The sequence below is a fragment of the Zingiber officinale genome, chromosome 2B (assembly GCF_018446385.1).
Source record: "Zingiber officinale cultivar Zhangliang chromosome 2B, Zo_v1.1, whole genome shotgun sequence".
In the NCBI taxonomy this organism is placed as follows: Eukaryota; Viridiplantae; Streptophyta; class Magnoliopsida; order Zingiberales; family Zingiberaceae; genus Zingiber; species Zingiber officinale.
Window position 1 is genome coordinate 154,387,997 of NC_055989.1, and position 18,786 is coordinate 154,406,782.

Consider the following 18,786-nt stretch of genomic DNA (forward strand, 5'->3'; position numbering starts at 1 on the left):
TGCAGGAGATTTAGATAACAGGAGGTCTACTACAGGATATATGTTCACTGTGGCAGGAGAACCTATTTGTTGGAAATCTATGATACAATCTATTGTTATATGGCAGTAGCTGAAGCAACGAAGGAAGTTTTATGGCTTACGAGGTTAGTCAGAGAAAATGGGTGTTTAGTAATGTGGAGTCAAGTTATGCGATAGTAAGAGTGCTATCTATTTGACGAAGAATCAGGTGTATCATGCGAGAACCAAGCACATTGATGTGAGGTTTCACAAAATCAGAGAGTTGATTGCTTCCAGAGAAATTTAACTTGAGAAGGTTCATAGACAATGCTGTAGACACGTTGACAAAGACAGTGACCACAGAGAAGTTCAAGCATTGCTTGAACTTAATCCATATCTCTAGATGTTAGAGGAAGGAAGCCCAGACCCAGAAATTCACATAGAGCTTTATTCAGATACTTGTGTTCTTCGAAGGGGTGAATATTCGCCAAGGTGGAGATTGTTGACGGGTGACTCATATTTGGATTAATGCCAATGTGATGGATACTATAGAAGAAAAATCTATTAAGATTTTTCGTAATAAAATTCCTTTACAATTTTATATAACAGAATTCTGTCACGATTTTTCATAATAGAATTCTATTGTGATTTTTCATAACAAAATTTTGTTATGATTTTACCGAATTTGGGGTTTATGTACTATTTATAGGGATCATTGTAAACCTATTGTACAACAACAATTATAAGAATCATGTAATATGATTCTTTTGTGTAGAGAGAATTATAATAAAAGTTCGGTCGTTTTTGTAGAATAGGCATGCTGCTGAACTACGATAACTTTTCTTCCTCTTCTTTTTCTCGTTCCTCATGTTTGCTCTCCTTTTGTGCCTCTTTGTCTTGTTGCTCCGCGTGATCTCTTTCTCTTTTCCTCTTCTTCTGCATTAAAGGTTGAGAGGTGTTGCCCCCTTCTTTGTGCAACAGTCCTTTTGTGACAACATTGACATACATTGGTCGGTGAGGTTCTTTAGTGTATACATAACATATACAGGTCTGGTGGCTAATTACTAGTTATATTGCGCCTATCCATGCCAATAAAGCTAAGATGGTTGGCCCCACATAAGGCTATTAGCTGACTTGGAAATTCAATTACATTATGTTACCATTGTTTTAAGATGCAAGTGCTCGGCTTTTATTACTGGAATGCTGAAATTATTTTGAATTGTAATTAAGAATTGAAGGAGATTAAGAGACAGTGGAATAAGTAGGTTTGAGTCTGAAAAATCCTTTAGAAGAGTTTTCTGTCAATATTGAGATCGGAACTTTTATATACCTAGTTATGGACTAACCAATAACAGCACAAATGCTAATACTGCTGGAAGCAATAGCAACTTCATTTGCAAGTTATAATTGCTTCTAACTCCAGTTAAAGTAGATTGGCAACTTCATTTGCAAGTTATAATTGCTTCTAACTCCAGTTAAAGTAGATCCTATCATAAGCTACTTTGATTTTAGCTAATGCATTGAATGTTTGGATTTTTAAAGTAGTGTAAGATTGGAGAGAATTTGGAAGGTAAAAATATCCATTACATGTTTTTTTTTGACAATGGAACATCAATTTGCATCTGTCTTCTACCATACAGTTCACTTATACAAGGTCAATACTTTACAAAGCTTGTTCCTAGTTGTCAACCAATCTATTGGCAGTCAATTTCATCCTCTAGAGGCCTAAATGGACTTTTTCTGTAACACTCATGGTGGAGTCAATTTGTTTACTGGCATGGGCAAGATGTGTTTTTCTACTCTAGACTGAAATCAAAACTAAATGGACATATGGAGAGGCCATAACAAAAACCAGTTAGGTTCAGATTTAAGCCTAAATTCACTGAGATTCGAATTTAGGTTGGCACATCCAGCCCATGCCAATTCTTGTTCAGTGTTGGCACAATATGACACTGAGATGGTACCAGTCTGGATTGATACTGAGGTTAAAACTAACAAAATTGCTAAGTATTATGTGTTGTGGGTTCAGTTTCACATGGGTATTTAGATTTAGGATTTTATCATTTCCTATATACACTTGAACTATTTGTCTTTCCAATAAGATGCAATACTTGTCCTCATTTTTTACAATTGAAACCCAAATTTTAAACCTTTCTCAGCGGTATCTACTCCGTAATATTGATACAACACCACTGGATGCATGCTGTAGTAATTAGTGTTGAATCAACCATGCCTGAATGATTTGACCAATAAAGATCAGTATAGTCTGTCAGGGATCAACACTATTCTACAAAAAGTCAGTAAAAGTAAATTTTATTCAAAATTTGACCTAAAAAGTGACTTTCACCTGGTTGTCATGCACCCAGACTCCATAGAATGGACAATATTCTGGTTCCCGACGGCTTATATGAATGGCTAGTTATGCCATTCGGTTTGAAAAATGCCCCGGCTATCTTTCAGAGGAAAATAGATAATTGTTTTCGCGGAACAGAAGTCTTTATTACAGTATACATAGATGACATTTTGGTCTTCTCTCAAACTAAAAAAGAGCACATCCAACATTTACGGGCTATGCTAAAAATATGTGGGCTGATCTTAAGCCCAACCAAAATGAAATTGGCGGTTCCTAAAATTGAATTTCTGGGAGCAATTTTGGGGAACAGAAAAATCAAATTACAACCCCACATTATTTCAAAAATTTCTAACTTCAAGGAGGCCGATCTGATGACAAAACAAGGACTCTGTTCCTGGCTTGGCCTTCTTAATTATGCCAGGGCTTATATCCCTAATCTTGGAAAATTATTAAGTCCTTTATATGCTAAGACCAGCCTTACCGGTGATAAACGTATGAATTCACAAGATTAGTCTTTGGTCAAGAAAATCAAGGAGACAATTCAACAGTTGCCAAATTTTGAAATTCCTCTAGAGAAATGCTTTATTATCCTTGAGGTCGACGGATGTATGGAAGGATGGGGCGGGATTTACAAATAGAAAAATAACAAATACGACCCCAAGTTCATTGAAAAAATCTGTGCCTATGCCAGTGACAAGTTTTCTCCAATCAAGTCAACCATAGACGCTGAAATACATGCGGTCATGAACTCTCTAACAGCCTTAAAAATTTATTATTTGGACAAAGAAGAGTTGATCATCAGAACTGACTATCAAGCTATAATGAGCTTCTTCGACAAATCAGCCAACAACAAGCCCTCGCGAGTTAGATAGCTTGCCTTCACCGACTATATTACTGGCATCGAAATCCCTATACACTTTGAGCATATAGATGGAAAAGACAATCAGTTAGCCGATGCTTTATCTAGACTAATTCATTGTCTTATTTCAGAATGGCTGGGAGAGGAAGCTCTCAACAGGTTGGAACTGTTGGACCCAGCTCTCTAGGAAATCAAGGAGAAGCCCGACGCAGGAGCACAAGCCTAATGCTATGTTTACTCTAGAGTATGGATGAGGAAAGAAAAGGAATCAACGATAGAAAGTTATCTTTGGAGGAAGAGAAAAGAAAGGGTGAAGAAATCTTTTCCTTTGCACATTTGTTTACCTTGATAGAGGAAGGTGAATACTTATGATGTAATTTTGTAAATAAAAAAGGGTGCATGCGTCATTTTTTTGGTACATAGTATAATTTTGTGAGTTAAAAAGGCTACATGTATCATTTTTTTTTTGTATATGGTGTAATTTTGTGAATGTAAAAGGGGTACATGCGTCATTTTTTTTCCATCCGTTGTTTTCCGTCCGATTTTGAGGTGATCGATTTTGACTCCAAAATTATCCGCTGATGGATCGCGTTACTTTTCCTTCGGAAAATTTTAATGAAGTAAACGACGGAAACTTTTCCACCGTGGAAACTTTTCCTTAATTTTACTTTCCACTCTCCCAAGTAAACAGAGCCTAAATGACTCAAGTCCTCCTAACCCTATCAGCCTCGCTACCCAATACCAACAACTGTTACAGCCCCTTCATCGACAACATGCAATCTCCATCACCGATTATACATGGATCGACCTGCAACTTCATGAATTACAACAACAAGCTGCAGTACAAGCAGCCAACTCCCTTCAACAACTTAAGTTGCTACATGCCTTGAAGAAAGCTGAATGCCAGCGAAGGAGCACCTCCGACAACTGGTGGGCAGACTGGTACTCAGCTACCAGACAAATAGATGAACAGCTTGAAACAGCTGCGAATATGTTACACGACGCCTTCAGACAGATGAACTCTTTTCATCTATAAAAGCATGAGACACTTTGCGGAAGTGGTGGACCCGTAAAGAATCCTGATTGACCTCCACTACTCTCTGTCTATATCATAAAGAAGTCTAATAATTGAGCGGTGACTCAAAAGTAGTGAATTATTATACAAAAGAGTCAAAAGTGGTTGGCTATGAGTTGTAAAGCCATTGCTTTATATCCTATCATGTAGTAGCACGGTGTTAAAGATGCCGCGTGACAAGATTCCCTCTTGACGGCAAAAGAACATGATGATGGGGCCCATAGCGCACCCGGCGTCTCTTTTCCTCTCTATATAAGGACTTCAACCCTTTGCAGAGACATCAAGCAACACTTGAGCTCTACTTAGGGAAGAAATTGTAATAGTTTGAAGTAGCAAGAGTCTGTGAAGTAAGTGCCACTCCTTATCTCTTCTATTTCAAACTGCTAACTGATCCTAGCACTATATTTCGTGTAAATTAGCACTATATTTTCATCTCTCTCTCTCTGTATTTGCGTTTTTTTTGTTTGAGGATGGCTGTATTTGTTGATGCTGGGCCTTGATAATCGCTTGGCTTTGCAAAGCCAACAGCCGGTGACTCGATGGGTTATGTAGCTTTGACAACTCGATAAGACTGTCTGTTTCTGGTGATGACGTAGTTACTCATGAAACAATCCACCTTTCAAGATGGTGAAGCAGAGTCTCTACTCGTTCAAGCTTTTTGTTTAGTTCTTCAGTTAGCTTGAGGGCCTCCTTTTCTACTAGTTTAGGCTGTTCTGCGATCTCTGCAATTAGATTATGAACTTCTTGCTTTGTTAGCGGTTTGTTTTCTGTATAAACTACTGTTAAGTTTTTCACCGCTGTTTTTAGGCTTGTAATCTCCTTCTCTAAGCTTTCACACCTTTCAAGGATTTGCTTAAAATTTTTTGAGATGTACTCGGGATGACAAACAAGTCCTATCGTAGATTACTGCAAGGTTATTGGCTAAATGGGTGTTTGAAGGTCAAGGTATTCTAGGTCAGGTGTTCTAGAGTTCTTATACCACTCCTGTATTGACCTCTCCCAAGCCTCAGACATTCAACTAGAAGAAGCAGGGCAGTTACTCTCTAGGTAAGCTCACACAAGTGTTCCCTTGGATTTTTACGGCCTCTTGCCTTTCTACCAAGTTAAGGACTTGTTCTTTTGCTATCACCTGGTTTGCATAATACTTCTTCTAATCAAGGTTCAAGGTAAGGATTAGCTATACAGGAAAGTAAAATTACTCTAGGTTACCCTTCTTGAGAATACCTTAACCTAAAAGGTTTAAGCTAGTGCCATGAATGAACCTTGCTCTGATACCAAGAGAGACGGAAATATAATGCTAATTTACACAAAATATAGTGCTAGGGATTAGTTAGCGGTTTGAAATAGAAGAGATAAGGAGTGGCACTTACTTCACAGATTCTTGCTACTTCAAAGTATTACAATTTCTTCCCTTAGTAAAGCTCAAGTGTTGCTTGATGTCTCTGCAAAGGGTTGAAGTCCTTCTTATATTGAGAGGAAAAGAGACGCCGGGTGCTCTATGAGCCCCATCGTCACGTTCTTCTGCCGTCCCTTGATAAGAGGGAATCTTGTCACACGACATCTTTAACACCGTGCTAGTACATGATAGGATATAAAGTGATGGCTTTACAACTCATAGCCAACCACTTTTGACTCTTTTGTATAATAAATCACTACTTTTGAGTGACCGCTCAATTATTGGACTTCTTTATGGTACAGACAAGAATTAGTGGAGGTCAATCAGGATTCTTTACGGGTCCACGACTTCTGCAAAGTGTCTCATGCTTTTATAGCCGGAAAGAGTCCATCCGTCTGAATGCGTCGTGTAACATATTCGCAGCTGTTTCAAGCTGTTCATCTATTTGTCTGGTAGCTGAGTACCAGTCTGCCCACCAGTTGTCGGAGGTGCTCCTTCGCTGGCATTCAGCTTTCTTCAGGGCATGTAGCAGCCTAAGTTGCTGAAGGGAGTTGTCTGCTTGTACTACAGCTTGTTGCTGTAATTCATGAAGTTGCAGGCCGATCCATGTATAATCGGCGATGGAGATTGCATGTTGTCGATGGAGGGACTGTAATAGTTGTTGGTATTGGGTAGCGAGGCTGATAGGGTCAGGAGGACTTGAGTCATTTAGGCTTGTGCTCCTACGTCGGGCTTCTCCTTGATTTCCTAGAGAGTTGGGACCACCAGTTCCAATCTGTTGAGAACTTCCTCTCCCGGCCATTTTGAAATAAAACAATGAATTAGTCTAGATAAAACATCGGCTAACTGATTGTCTTTTCCATCTATATGCTCAAAGTGTATAGGGATTCCGATGCCAGTAATATAGTCGGTGAAGGCGAGCTATCTAACTCGCGAGGGCTTGTTGTTGGCTGATTTGTCGAAGAAGCTCATTATAGCTTGGCAGTCAGTTCTGATGATCAACTCTTCTTTGTCCAAATAATAAATTTTTAAGGCTGTTAGAGAGTTCATGACCCGCATGTATTTCGGCGTCTATGGTTGACTTGATTGGTATGGTTGACTTGATTGGAGAAAACTTGCCATTGGCATAGGCACAGATTTTTTCAGTGGACTTAGGGTCGTATTTGTTATTTTTCTATTTGCAAATCCCGCCCCATCCTTCTATACATCCGTCGACCTCAAGGATACTAAAGCATTTCTCTAGAGGGATTTCAAAATCTGGCAACTGTTGAATTGTCTCCTTGATTTTCTTGACCAAAGACTAGTCTTGTGAATTCATACGTTTATCACCGGTGGGGCTGGTCTTAGCATATAAAGGACTTAATAATTTTTCAAGATTAGGGATATAAGCCCTGGCATAATTAAGAAGGCTAAGCCAGGAACGGAGTCCTTGTTTTGTCATCAGATCGGCCTCCTTGAAGTCAGAAATTTTTGAAATAATGTAGGGTTGTAATTTTATTTTTCTATTCTCCAAAGTTGCTCCCATAAATTCAATTTTAGGAACCGCCAATTTCATTTTGGTTGAGCTTAAGATCAACCCATTCGACATATTTTTAGCATAGCCCGTAAATGTTGGATGTTTTCTTTCTTAGTTTGAGAGAAGACCAAAATGTCATCTATGTATACTACAATAAAGACTTCTGTTCCGCGAAAGCAATTATCTATTTTCCTCTGAAAGATATCCGGGGCATTTTTCAAACCGAATGACATAATTAGCCATTCATATAAGCCGTCGGGAACTAGAATATTGTCCATTCTATGGAGTCTGGGTGCATGACAACCTGGTGAAAGTCACTTTTTAGATCAAATTTTGAATAAATTTTACTTTTACTGACCTTTTGTAGAATAGTGTAGATACTTGATTGGCTATATGGATCTTATATTGGTCAAATCATGCAGGAGTTATTGATTCTGACTACCGAGGTGAAATCAAGATTCTCTTATTTAATCATTCTGATGAACGAATTTATCTTCATACTGTTGAACCCCGTAGTTGTTTTGATGTGATCAACCAAGTTGGTTAGGTCCTGCTTTGTGTTTGATCCCTGTCTGAGTGTGCAGGAGCTTAGGAACGTAGAAAGTCGAGCGGAAGACGCAGCTAGCGAGAAGGACATCAAAAGGAGCTAAAGAGCTAGCTGTAGGCGCCTTAAACGAAGTGCTGGAGGCACTTGCGCAGTCCTCTATCTTGGAGGCGCCTTCAACACTGTTGGAGGCGCCTCCAAGCTGGTCAAAATGACCGTTCGTGCACCGGATAGAATTCTATCCACTCACCGAGTTGGAGGCGCCTTGAACCTCATTGGAGGTGCCTTGGACCCTCGGGATAGACTTTCCAGGCGATATATAAAGGCCCCTGGAGCTAGGAATGAGAAATAAACTCTGTAACCAACTCTGTATTCATTCCTAGCAACTATTGAGCGCTCTAAGTGTGTAAAAAAGGCTTTTCCGCCTACAGTGAAGGAGACTTTGCTAGTGCGATTTCCGACCGTCTTGGATTAACAACCCCTTGGGTTGTAACAAAGTTAAAAGTCCGTCTCTCTTCTATTTCTGCTATTTATTTTTTATTATTGTTGCTATCTGTTTGAGTTGAAAGACGAGGAGGGTATAGTTTTTATTTTTCAAGCAATTCAACCTCCTCTTGCCGGCCTCCGCTGCACCAACAATTGACTCTGAATCAGTTTCAAGTTGAAAAATAGATTGGGCATATGAAACGTACAGCCGAATCATGAATTACTGCCGCTCTGTAGACCTGGAGAAGTATCAACCGACTCGATCCGGTACGCGCTCAACGCCTTCTCCAGAACTCCAGAATGGGCGTCCTTAGTAGATGCATACTACATCTCTAAGGACTTCGAGGTAAGTACATTAGAAAATTTATTTTCAACTTTTAAACTTCACGAATCTCGAGTTGCAGAGCCCAGAGGAGTAGTGAAGACTAGTCAGAACATTGCCCTAAAGACAAGATCAATTGACTCTGACTCCGAAGCCTCAATCGACCAATCGGAAGCGGCACTACTGGTAAAGCATTTCAATAAATTTTTTAATTCTAATAAATTTAGATCGCGGACAAAGAGGCATCAGCAAAGAAAAAGAACAATTTATTGTTACAACTGCAACGAAGAAGGGCACAACAAGTACCTGAAGGCCACTTGGTCAGATTCGTCTACTTCCGAATCAGACGTAGAAGCCTTCTCTGGGTTAGCACTAATGGCTAACCATCAGTTGGAAGAAGAGTCAAGCTCAGAAATGAGCATAGATGAAGGGGGAGGAACTTCAGACGAAGAAAGCGATGATGAAGGGGGAGCATCACCGAGTCAGGTAAGTCAGGTACGTAATCTAACCCCTACTCAATCGTTTCAATTTATTAAGTCTCTTTCTAAAAACTTATTTAAATTAGAAAAAGAAAATGCTGAATTGAAATTGAACTTAGCAAATGCATGTCTACTAGAAATGTATGATAATCTAAAATTAGAAAATGAAAAATTAAAAGTTGAAATTGAGAAATTGAAGAATAATGATGCATGCTTAAATAAATTTCCAAAATCAAAATTAAGAATTTATGGAAAATTGAATTGGTATATTAGAAAACATCAGGGACAACTTAGGAAAGTCTTAGAAATTATGTACCTCCTAAATTTCTGAATAACCCAGTAGAAAGGAATCTATACTAAATTCCAAAATTCTTGTTAGATTAAAAATTTTTTAAGCCTTTCAGAAGACAAATTAAACGTTAAAATTTCTTTATGAAGGTTTGTCTAAAGAAGTGGTTGTTGCTCCAATAACCAAGAAGGTCTAGTGTCTCGCCACGACCTGGAAGTTGAAATATTGAAATAAAATATTTAATTAACTTTCTGAAAAAGCATTAAAATTAGAATTAAATAATGCTTTGAAAGTTTTCAAACATTTTTTTGAAAAATTCTAAAAATTAATTTTGATTTAGGAATTATTTTGAAAAAGACTAAAAATTCAGTTTACTTAGAAATTTTTTTTTGGATAACTCAAAAAAAAATTCATTGTTGCTTAGATATTTTTGGAAAATTCTAAAAATTAATTTCGACTTAGAAATTATTTTGAAAAATTCTAAAAAAAAAATCCAGTTTACTTAATATTTTTTTCTCATTGCGGCTTAACTTAAAAATTTGCTAAATATTCTTAAAATATCATATTCTCTTATTATTATCCCATTTTTGCTGTAATCAAAGGGGGAGAGAAAAGTACAAGTTCAAGGGGAGAGAATTTTTTAAAATTTAAAAATATTTTTGAAAAATTCTGCTTAGCTCTTAATTAATTAGTTGCAATTTTATTTATTGTAAATTTATGCTTAACATGTTAGTTTAGTAATTTTCTTTAAAATTACTGTTTGTCTATTTTTACCCTAACTTGAACTTAGGTTGATGCACATCAAAAAGGGGGAGATTGTTGAACCCCGTGGTTGCTGAAACAAAGTCAAAAGGAGCTAAAGAGCTAGCTGTAGGCGCCTTAAAGGAAGTGCTGGAGGCGCCTACGCAGTCCTCCATCTTGGAGGCGCCTTCAACAAGTGTTGATGGCGCCTTCAACACTGTTGGAGGCGCCTCCAAGCTAGTCAAAATGACCGTTTGAGCACCGGATAGAATTCTTTCCACTCACCGAGTTGGAGGCGCCTTGAACCTCATTGGAGGTGCCTTGGACCTCGGGATAGACTTTCCAGGCGCTATATAAAGGCCCCTGGAGCTAGGAATTAGAAATCAACTCTGTAACCAAATCTGTATTCATTCCTAGCAACTAGTGAGCGCTCTAAGTGTGTAAAAAAGACTTCTCCGCCTACAGTGAAGGAGACTCTGCTAGTGCGATTTCCGACCGCCTTGGATTAACAACCCCTTGGGTTGTAACCAAGTTAAAAGTCCGTCTCTCTTTTTCTGCTATTTATTTTTTATTATTGTTGCTATCTGTTTGAGTTGAAGACGAGGAGGGTATAGTTTTTATTTTTCAGGCAATTCACCCCCCTCTTGCCGGCCTGCGTTGCACCAACACATACTGGGACTGCGTAGCACAAATTATCTTCGAAAAGATTATTTGTCCAGATGTCTTTCCCGTCCCACGACTATCTGACACATAGAGGAGTCGGTGGTTTCGGCTCAACAAACAAAACACCAGCAATTTTCGATATTTTGATACCAAAACCAAAAGAAGCTTCTGCAATGTTTCTTGAGGAGGAACCTCTTCTGGATACTCTAGAGGGCAACCGTGCAGGAACTACAAGCTGCCCAAGGAGCGAATGGTTTTTAATTACAAGCGCCTGAATGATTTGACCAATAAAGATCAGTATAGCCTACCAGGGATCAATACTATTCTACAGAAGGTAGTAAAAGTAAAATTTATTCAAAATTTGACCTAAAAAGTGGCTTTCACCATGTTGCCATGCACTCAGACTCCATAGAATGAACGACATTCTGGTTCCCGACGATTTATGTGAATGGCTAGTTATGTCATTCGGTTTGAAAAATGTCCCGGCTATCTTTCAAAGGAAAATGGATAATTGTTTTCGTGGAATAGAAGACTTTATTGCAGTATACATAGATGACATTTTGGTCTTATCACAAACTGAAAAAGAGCACATCCAACATTTACGGGCTATGCTAAAAATATGTAAGCAGAATGGGCTGATCTTAAGCCCAACCAAAATGAAACTGGTGGTTCCTTAAATTGAATTTCTGGGAGCAATTTTGGGGAATAGAAAAATCAAATTACAACCCCACATTATTTCAAAAATTTCTTACTTCAAGGAGGTCGATCTGATGACAAAACAAGGACTCCGTTCCTGGCTTGGCCTTCTTAATTATGCTAGGGCTTATATTCCTAATCTGGGAAAATTATTAAGTCCTTTATATGCTAAGACCAGCCCCACTAGTGATAAACGTATGAATTCACAAGATTAGTCTTTGGTCAAGAAAATCAAGGAGATAGTTCAACAGTTGCCAGATCTTGAAATCCCTCCAAAGAAATGTTTTATTATCCTTGAGGTCGACGGATGTATGGAAGGATGGGGCGGGATTTGCAAATGGAAAAATAACAAATACGACCCCAAGTCGAAAAAATTTGTGCCTATGCCAGTGGCAAGTTTTCTCCAATCAAGTCAACCATAGACACCGAAATACATGCGGTCATGAACTCTCTAACAGCCTTAAAAATTTATTATTTGGACAAAGAAGAATTGATTATCAGAACTTACTGCCAAGTAAATCTGTTGCTTTTTTTTCCTTCTGTTTATTTAGTATCTCTGTACGTTTAGAAAACAACCTCAAGTGCTTGTTTGCTTTTTGACGTGATGCATTTATGTCTAAGAACATTGAACCATGTTGCATGATTTAGATCTATTGTAACATGGAGCTCAGTGTTTCTTGCTCTGATTGCAGAAACATTAACATAGTGTAGATTTGTGTAATCAACATTGTTTATTTTATCATGTCTTCTTCAATCTTTTGTGATTTAATGTTTCATCATGGTAGATAATTGAGTTTATGATTTTTTTGTAGCTCTTCCACCAAGTCTAAATTTTCTGTCACTCACTGGTAACTTCTCTGAGGGTGAGATAGTGACAGCATCATATGGTTATATTGGAGGACATGAGGGGAAAAGCATATACAGTTGGTATCTTCATGAAGTATGCCTTTCCTTTCTCTTCTTTTAATGTTTTAAGAGCCTGGATATTTATTTGCTTATATTCTGAATTAGAGTCAATTTAGTCTCACCTATTATATATAGCATTGTGTTCAGCAGCTAAAATTTCTATATTTTTATTTGCTTATTCTTTTTTCTTTTGGACCTTTGCAGAATGAAACTACGAATGGTTCGTTAATACCAGAGGCATCAGGACAGCTTCAGTATCGGATTGCAAAGAATGCTATTGGAAAATTTATTTCTTTTAAATGCACACCTGTCAGGGATGATGGTATCATTGGTGAGCCACGAACGTTCCTTGGGCAAGAAAGAGTTCAACCAGGTGCATGGATTTCTTTTGTTTATCGGGATATTTTGCTTAATTGATGTGTTATGTTTTGTTGAAAACTTACGACTTGAAACCCATTATTTGGGACAATGAATGGTTATGTTAAGTCTACTACTAAACCTTGAAGGAGAGCAAGTGTGCAAATAGATGTGTTGTTGCAGAATGATTAATTTCAAGGATAAAAATGCTCACTTGATCCTATTCATAGCTGTTACTTTTATTGAGAAATAGTTACCAGCTGTGGATTTCCTAACAATTATTTCCTTGCTTGCTACAAATTGCAAAGAGATATTTATTGAACTGAGAAAGCTATAACAATAAATGCTATAAGCCAGGATTCTAAAACTGTTTAATTTATAGGTAGTCCACAAGTGCTTTCTCTGAAAATAAGTGGTGAGGCTATTGAAGGAACCACGTTGGTCGCTGAGAAAAAATATTGGGGCGGAGAAGAAGGGGATTCTGTAATACAATGGTTCCTGGTCAGTGGATCACTAGCTTTGTATATTTTAGCAATCTTACACAAAGATATAGCTTTCTCTTGGGACTTCTTTTCTTTTTGTGGTTTAAATATTGGCTTTCACTTCTTGCATTTTATTAAGCTGCTAATCAATTTGCAGACTAGTCCTGATGGAATGAAAAATGTAATTGAAGGTGCTACAACTTCATCATATACACTGACAGTCAGGGATATTGGTTTGCTTGTTTCTGTTTCCTGCGAACCTGTTAGAATTGATTTGGCTCATGGCCCTATTGTTACTTCAGAATATGTTGGTCCTGTTATACCTGGTACGCTTATTCTTAAAAATAGGAAACATGTATTGTTTTGCTAGATGTTTTTCAACATACTCAAATTTACATATAGCAAGGAAAGAAGTAATTCAACTTGCATTGACACATCATTCTATTACTCTTTCATATCTTGTATGAACCTTGAGATAAGAACAATCAACCTAATTGGCTTTGCTATACTATAGAGATGTTTGTTTCTTGTTCTCAGAATATTCCAGAGACATCATTAGATTTATCTTGCAGGCCCTCCATCTTGTCGATCACTGGAGTTTGTTGGGTCAATGATTGAAGGAGGCTGCATACGATTCATTGCTGAATATACTGGAGGGTGCGATCATTTCTTTTATTTCCATTTTGACTTAAAAGCAATTCCCTTTGGTGATATGTTTCTTCTTTGTTTGGCAGTGAAAGAGGAAATTGCATCCATGAATGGTTTAGGTTGAAGAATACTAGCATGAAGGATAAACTTGTTGTAGATGGTGGGTTGCTAAGAATTCCAAGGCACAGTCAACACCACTTGAAATTTCTTGAAGCTTCGGGTTTTGACTAATCTATGAAATCAAATTTTGTTTCTACAGATTATCTGGATTTAAGTATTGCTGATGTTGGTGCACGAATTGAGCTTGTCTATACACCTGTAAGGGCAGATGGACAAATGGGGTCTCCAAGGAGCATCATTTCAGATATTATAGTTCCCGGCAAGTATTAAATTGTACATTGATTGCACTAGTTCAAGAACAGGCATAAACTTTGAAAGTTACAATTTGCTAGTACATTTAATCAAGTCTGTTTATACTGATCCATGCCAGCTCATGGTATGGCTCAAGATGTATCATATGCATTACAAACTACCCTTTCTCCTTTATCCCTAAAGGCCTATTTACTGATTAAGTTTTAAGTTTAAATCGAATGAATTAGAAAGGAAATGAGGTCAAAATGGCATGGATAGTGGATAATTTACCTTATTGTAAGAGGCTTTCTAATGGTAGCTAATTTATAGAAATCTGTCCTGTGGTCAGTTGACAGTGAATGACAGTCAAAAGTTCAAGCTAATAATTTTTAAGGTTGTTTTAGAATTTATTGGCCTTTAAAAACTTGTACTGTGGGTGAAATTGTTAGTTCTTTTGCTACACTTGGATCATCATGATGTAAGCTGAATCACTTGTGCTCAACTCAAATGAGCATGTACTAGCACAATGTTGGCTAGAGGTTCCATATACTGATTTGTCTTAATTTAAATTTGGGTTTCTGTTACCCTGTTAGAATAATTATCAGAAAATTAGTCCCATATGGACTAGCTTATCTCTTGTATTGTTAAATTATAAAGGTGCAGCATAACACCTGTTTAATGACAATAATTTTCTTCTCTCCTCAGTGTCATATTTCCCCTAGCTGTTCTACAGGCATTTCCTGTGGGTGTCCTTGATTGAGAGAATAGGGAGCTAAAGCTTTAACATTGTAGATTTTTTTTTTTAGTTTGGATATTACCCACTAAGACCTGGTGACGTGTAAAAATTCTGACTTTATAGTGTGTTCATTTCATCTATTCATTTCCTCAGTTCAAGGGGATAAGTTATTGACCTAACCATATCTAGTTATCTGTCTTGTATTTATCATCCTCTTCTACTTTCTGGTTGGTGTCTTCATCTCTTGAAGCATCCCATGTTCTTTGAAGATGCTATAAGACTTGCATTTTCTTTTATTTTTTTCAGTATCCATGAAATAAAATTCTTGTAATTGGCTTATGGTGTCTTCTTGTTTCTTTTGTACAGCGGATCCTAAGGGCATTGAGCTTGTCTTGCCGAGCTGTTGCGAGGATAAGGAAGTTATTCCTCAGAAATCATACTATGGTGGGATTGAAGGAACTGGGAAGTATATTTGGTACAGAACTAAAGAGAAAATGGACAAATCAGAACTTGTGAACAAGGCTGCAATTTCTGATGGTGCATTGGTTGTTGGAGAAGCTTTGTGAGTCCTGCTTTAGACAATATTCTTCACTTCTCTCAAAGAATATGTTGCAACAAATACAATTAACTAAATCTTTAAAATGTGGAACTAGAACATATACGCCCTCAGTTGAAGATGTAGATTCCTATTTGGCCGTATATTGGGTGCCTACACGAGCAGATGGCAAACTAGGTGATCCAGTTGTTGCATTTAGCAGCCACCCTGTCATGGCAGGTATCCTTATCTTAATTACGCTATTGTGTTTTCTTCTATGACTGCCTCTCTTATTTGAGTCTTCATTCCATATTTGAAACTGATGATATATGCAGCTCACCCATCTGTTTCGGAAGTATGTATAAAAAAACTTAGTTTGGGTGTATATGCTGGTGAGGGAAAATATTATGGTGGATATCAGGGATCAAGCCTATATAGTTGGTACAGAGAAACTAAAGGAGATATAATTCTTATCAATGGGGCTAATTCCACCACATATGAGGTTACAGATTCAGATTATACTTGCCGTCTGTTATTTGGGTACGTTTTACTGTTTTTTCTTTGTAGGAATTTCATATGGTGTTATTAACTTGTATCTTGAACTTGAGAGGCTTAATATCACTTGTACTATTCTATGTTTTCCCAATTTAGTAATCTTGAACTTATGAACTGCCAGTGGTTATCGGTGGTTGCAAAATCTATTCATGACATGTGTTTGGTGTCTTGAAAAATTGGAATACACATATGCCTTTTTAACCTATGATGAATAGGTACCTTACTATCTAATCATTCCATCAATTTTATTAGGCGCAATAAGTGCATGTCCCTCTTGTAAACGCTTCTGATGGTAAATGGTGGCATGATCAACATAGTAATCCGTGCAAGCAATTTTCTTTTTTCCTTTTTGCATTTGGTTGTTTATTGTTCTTCAATTGTGATCACATAGTAGATAGCTAAAACTTCATCTTTTGGCACTTGTGGAAATTGAAACTAATGGTACTATATATGTATATTTGTCAAAATATGTTAAGTTGACTAATTTGAACTGAGTGAATTGGGTATATAAATTGCTCGTAGTCTAGTTGACTTATTTGTAAAACGGCACAAACCAAGATTATCAGTTGATCATAAAGACAGGTCTTCCTTCATTCACGACTGTTGCTGAGAGATTTAGATGTGTTAGAAAAGGCTCGACTGAAGGGTATGTAATAGCTTGACCATAAGGGCAGATTATAAGTACAACCGTTAGGGGTGTGTCAAAAATTCATTTGTTGTGGCCAAGATGTATAAATAAGGTTATAGCATTTTGTTCTGAGTCCATGCTACAAATTGAAAGCATGCAATGAACTTGTTTGAGAATAGTGGGAAAAAAAATCTAATATATTTAGCAGCAATATAGTTTTTTTACTTTGAGTGTGTTCTCGATTTACCTTAGTGGAGTACTCCGGGAATAGACAATCTGATCTTTGAATATTGATCCTAAAAAGTTGCTTGGCAGCTATACTCCTGTTCGGTCTGATGCACTTGTGGGAGAGCTCAAGCTATCAGAACCCTCTGATATTATTCTTCCAGGTATGTTATGTCATGTCTATGGTGCAAATACAGTTTCCAACTATTTAGTGAATTCATATGCTCAGCTGACTTCCCAATCAATTCTCATTATTCAAGTCATGTATCCCAACTATTTAGTGTCCCTGCATGGATCCTTTTCTCTCAATTAAACTCTACTAGTGATTCACATCATTTACAAGTGACCATCTAGCCTGAGAAATACAGTTCAGAACCATGCTCATGGTACACTTTTTTACTACTTGGCTAGCACTAACACAATGCTGAATCTTTTTCTTTTTTAGGCTCAGAATTTGGGATGTTATCAATAATTTCCTTCACTTTCCAAGAAATGAATTTTGAAAATGGAGTTGGTGTAGCATAAAATGAATTTCCGTTTTTGTGATATCATGGTTATAACTGTAAAATTGTGAAATAAACATAATCTTTTCGCATATAAATTTTTCTATTTTATTGGCTTCAAAGTTGTATTAAGTTTTCAATTTGCTGAAAATTGGTAATGTTGCTAGCAGCCTTCCTTTTGCCCAAGGAGCTTAAGTTGCTCAATAAGCATTCTATTTGCAGATTCATGGTTTGACATCTCATCATGGTCAAGCCAAACTAAAATGAAACTCTGAACCAAATTGCTGGAGTGTGCAAACCAAAATTTATGGGCTTTGCATGAACAATCATATTGTGGATGGTTAATGACCTTCAATTAGTCTATGCTTGTTTATAGGTTGATCTAATAGTTGTAAAAGCTAAACCTGTTAGGGAAGCACCCGATATATGGTATGGTATAAGTTAACCACGTTGTTTACTTAACTATAAATCATAGATTGAAATTGTTGTAATTCTATAAGAAAGTTGCTGCTTCTGTCATCTTATTCTACAGTTAGCTTTGATTGGTCTATTTTAAACCTGCACATTATATTCTTGTGGATTCTATCTCAACCTATGTGGGCTTTTGATATGCCAGAGGTCCAAGCAACAATTTTATCCCATGCAGCTTGTAGTTATTTAGATATATTGATCCCTTTGCTTAATCATAATACGCTGTGCATCAGCTTCACTTTTGTTTGTTTTAAAGTTAAGGCATCTTTCCATTTCAGATCAGGTTACAAATGGAAAGTGCACTATTGTACTTGTTTTATTAAATTTGTATTATGTTTAGGACATGCAAAACTTAAATTGTTTCTATTCCGATATTTTAATGCTGATTGTATGCTCATCTTCAACTATTAATAAGCACATTATTTCTTTCTGGCAGAGGAACCAAAAATTGAGGCACTTTGTTTTAGAGGGAAAGAAGTTGAAGGAGAAATACTTACAGCTGTTGAAGTAATTCCTAAAAGTGACATTCAGCATCATATCTGGAACAAGTACAAGAAAGAGATTAAATATCAATGGTATAATTCCGGTTCAAATTATTTGCATTTTACAAATTGATCCACAAGATTGTTAACTAATAACTTGATAACAGGTTTTATTCAAATGGAGATAGAGAGCAGAGGTCCTTTGAACCACTTGTATCTCAGGTGTCTTGCTCATATAAGGTGCAGTTTGAGGATATAGGCCGAAGTTTGAAATGTGAATGCACCATCACAGATGTGTTTGGAAGAACAAGCAATACTGTTTCAGCACAAACATCTTCTATATCACCAGGTGTCTTTTTTACTCTTGGCATTTATTAAAACTGACAGAAAAATTGCCTTCAAATTTGATATGCGTATACAATGATGCCTGAATCTATTATGCTGCTGCCTTTGACCTTGCACTATTAAAGTGATTGCTTGTAGCTCATATG

General features: G+C 37.1%; 1 protein-coding gene across 5 annotated transcripts in view; it reads left to right on the forward strand.

Annotated features, from left to right (window-relative positions):
* Positions 1-18,786, forward strand: part of LOC122047975 (187-kDa microtubule-associated protein AIR9) — a 36,978-nt gene that overhangs the window by 14,496 nt on the left and 3,696 nt on the right. For all 5 annotated transcript variants that reach the window (XM_042609532.1, XM_042609534.1, XM_042609535.1 and 2 more), the window contains exons 20-32: positions 12,229-12,356; positions 12,527-12,695; positions 13,062-13,180; positions 13,319-13,487; positions 13,734-13,818; positions 13,896-13,969; positions 14,069-14,188; positions 15,263-15,458; positions 15,550-15,671; positions 15,767-15,971; positions 16,930-17,003; positions 18,250-18,388; positions 18,463-18,644. In XM_042609532.1, the coding sequence (XP_042465466.1) occupies positions 12,229-12,356; positions 12,527-12,695; positions 13,062-13,180; positions 13,319-13,487; positions 13,734-13,818; positions 13,896-13,969; positions 14,069-14,188; positions 15,263-15,458; positions 15,550-15,671; positions 15,767-15,971; positions 16,930-17,003; positions 18,250-18,388; positions 18,463-18,644 (1,782 nt within the window). The remainder of the gene's footprint in view (positions 1-12,228; positions 12,357-12,526; positions 12,696-13,061; positions 13,181-13,318; positions 13,488-13,733; positions 13,819-13,895; positions 13,970-14,068; positions 14,189-15,262; positions 15,459-15,549; positions 15,672-15,766; positions 15,972-16,929; positions 17,004-18,249; positions 18,389-18,462; positions 18,645-18,786) is intronic.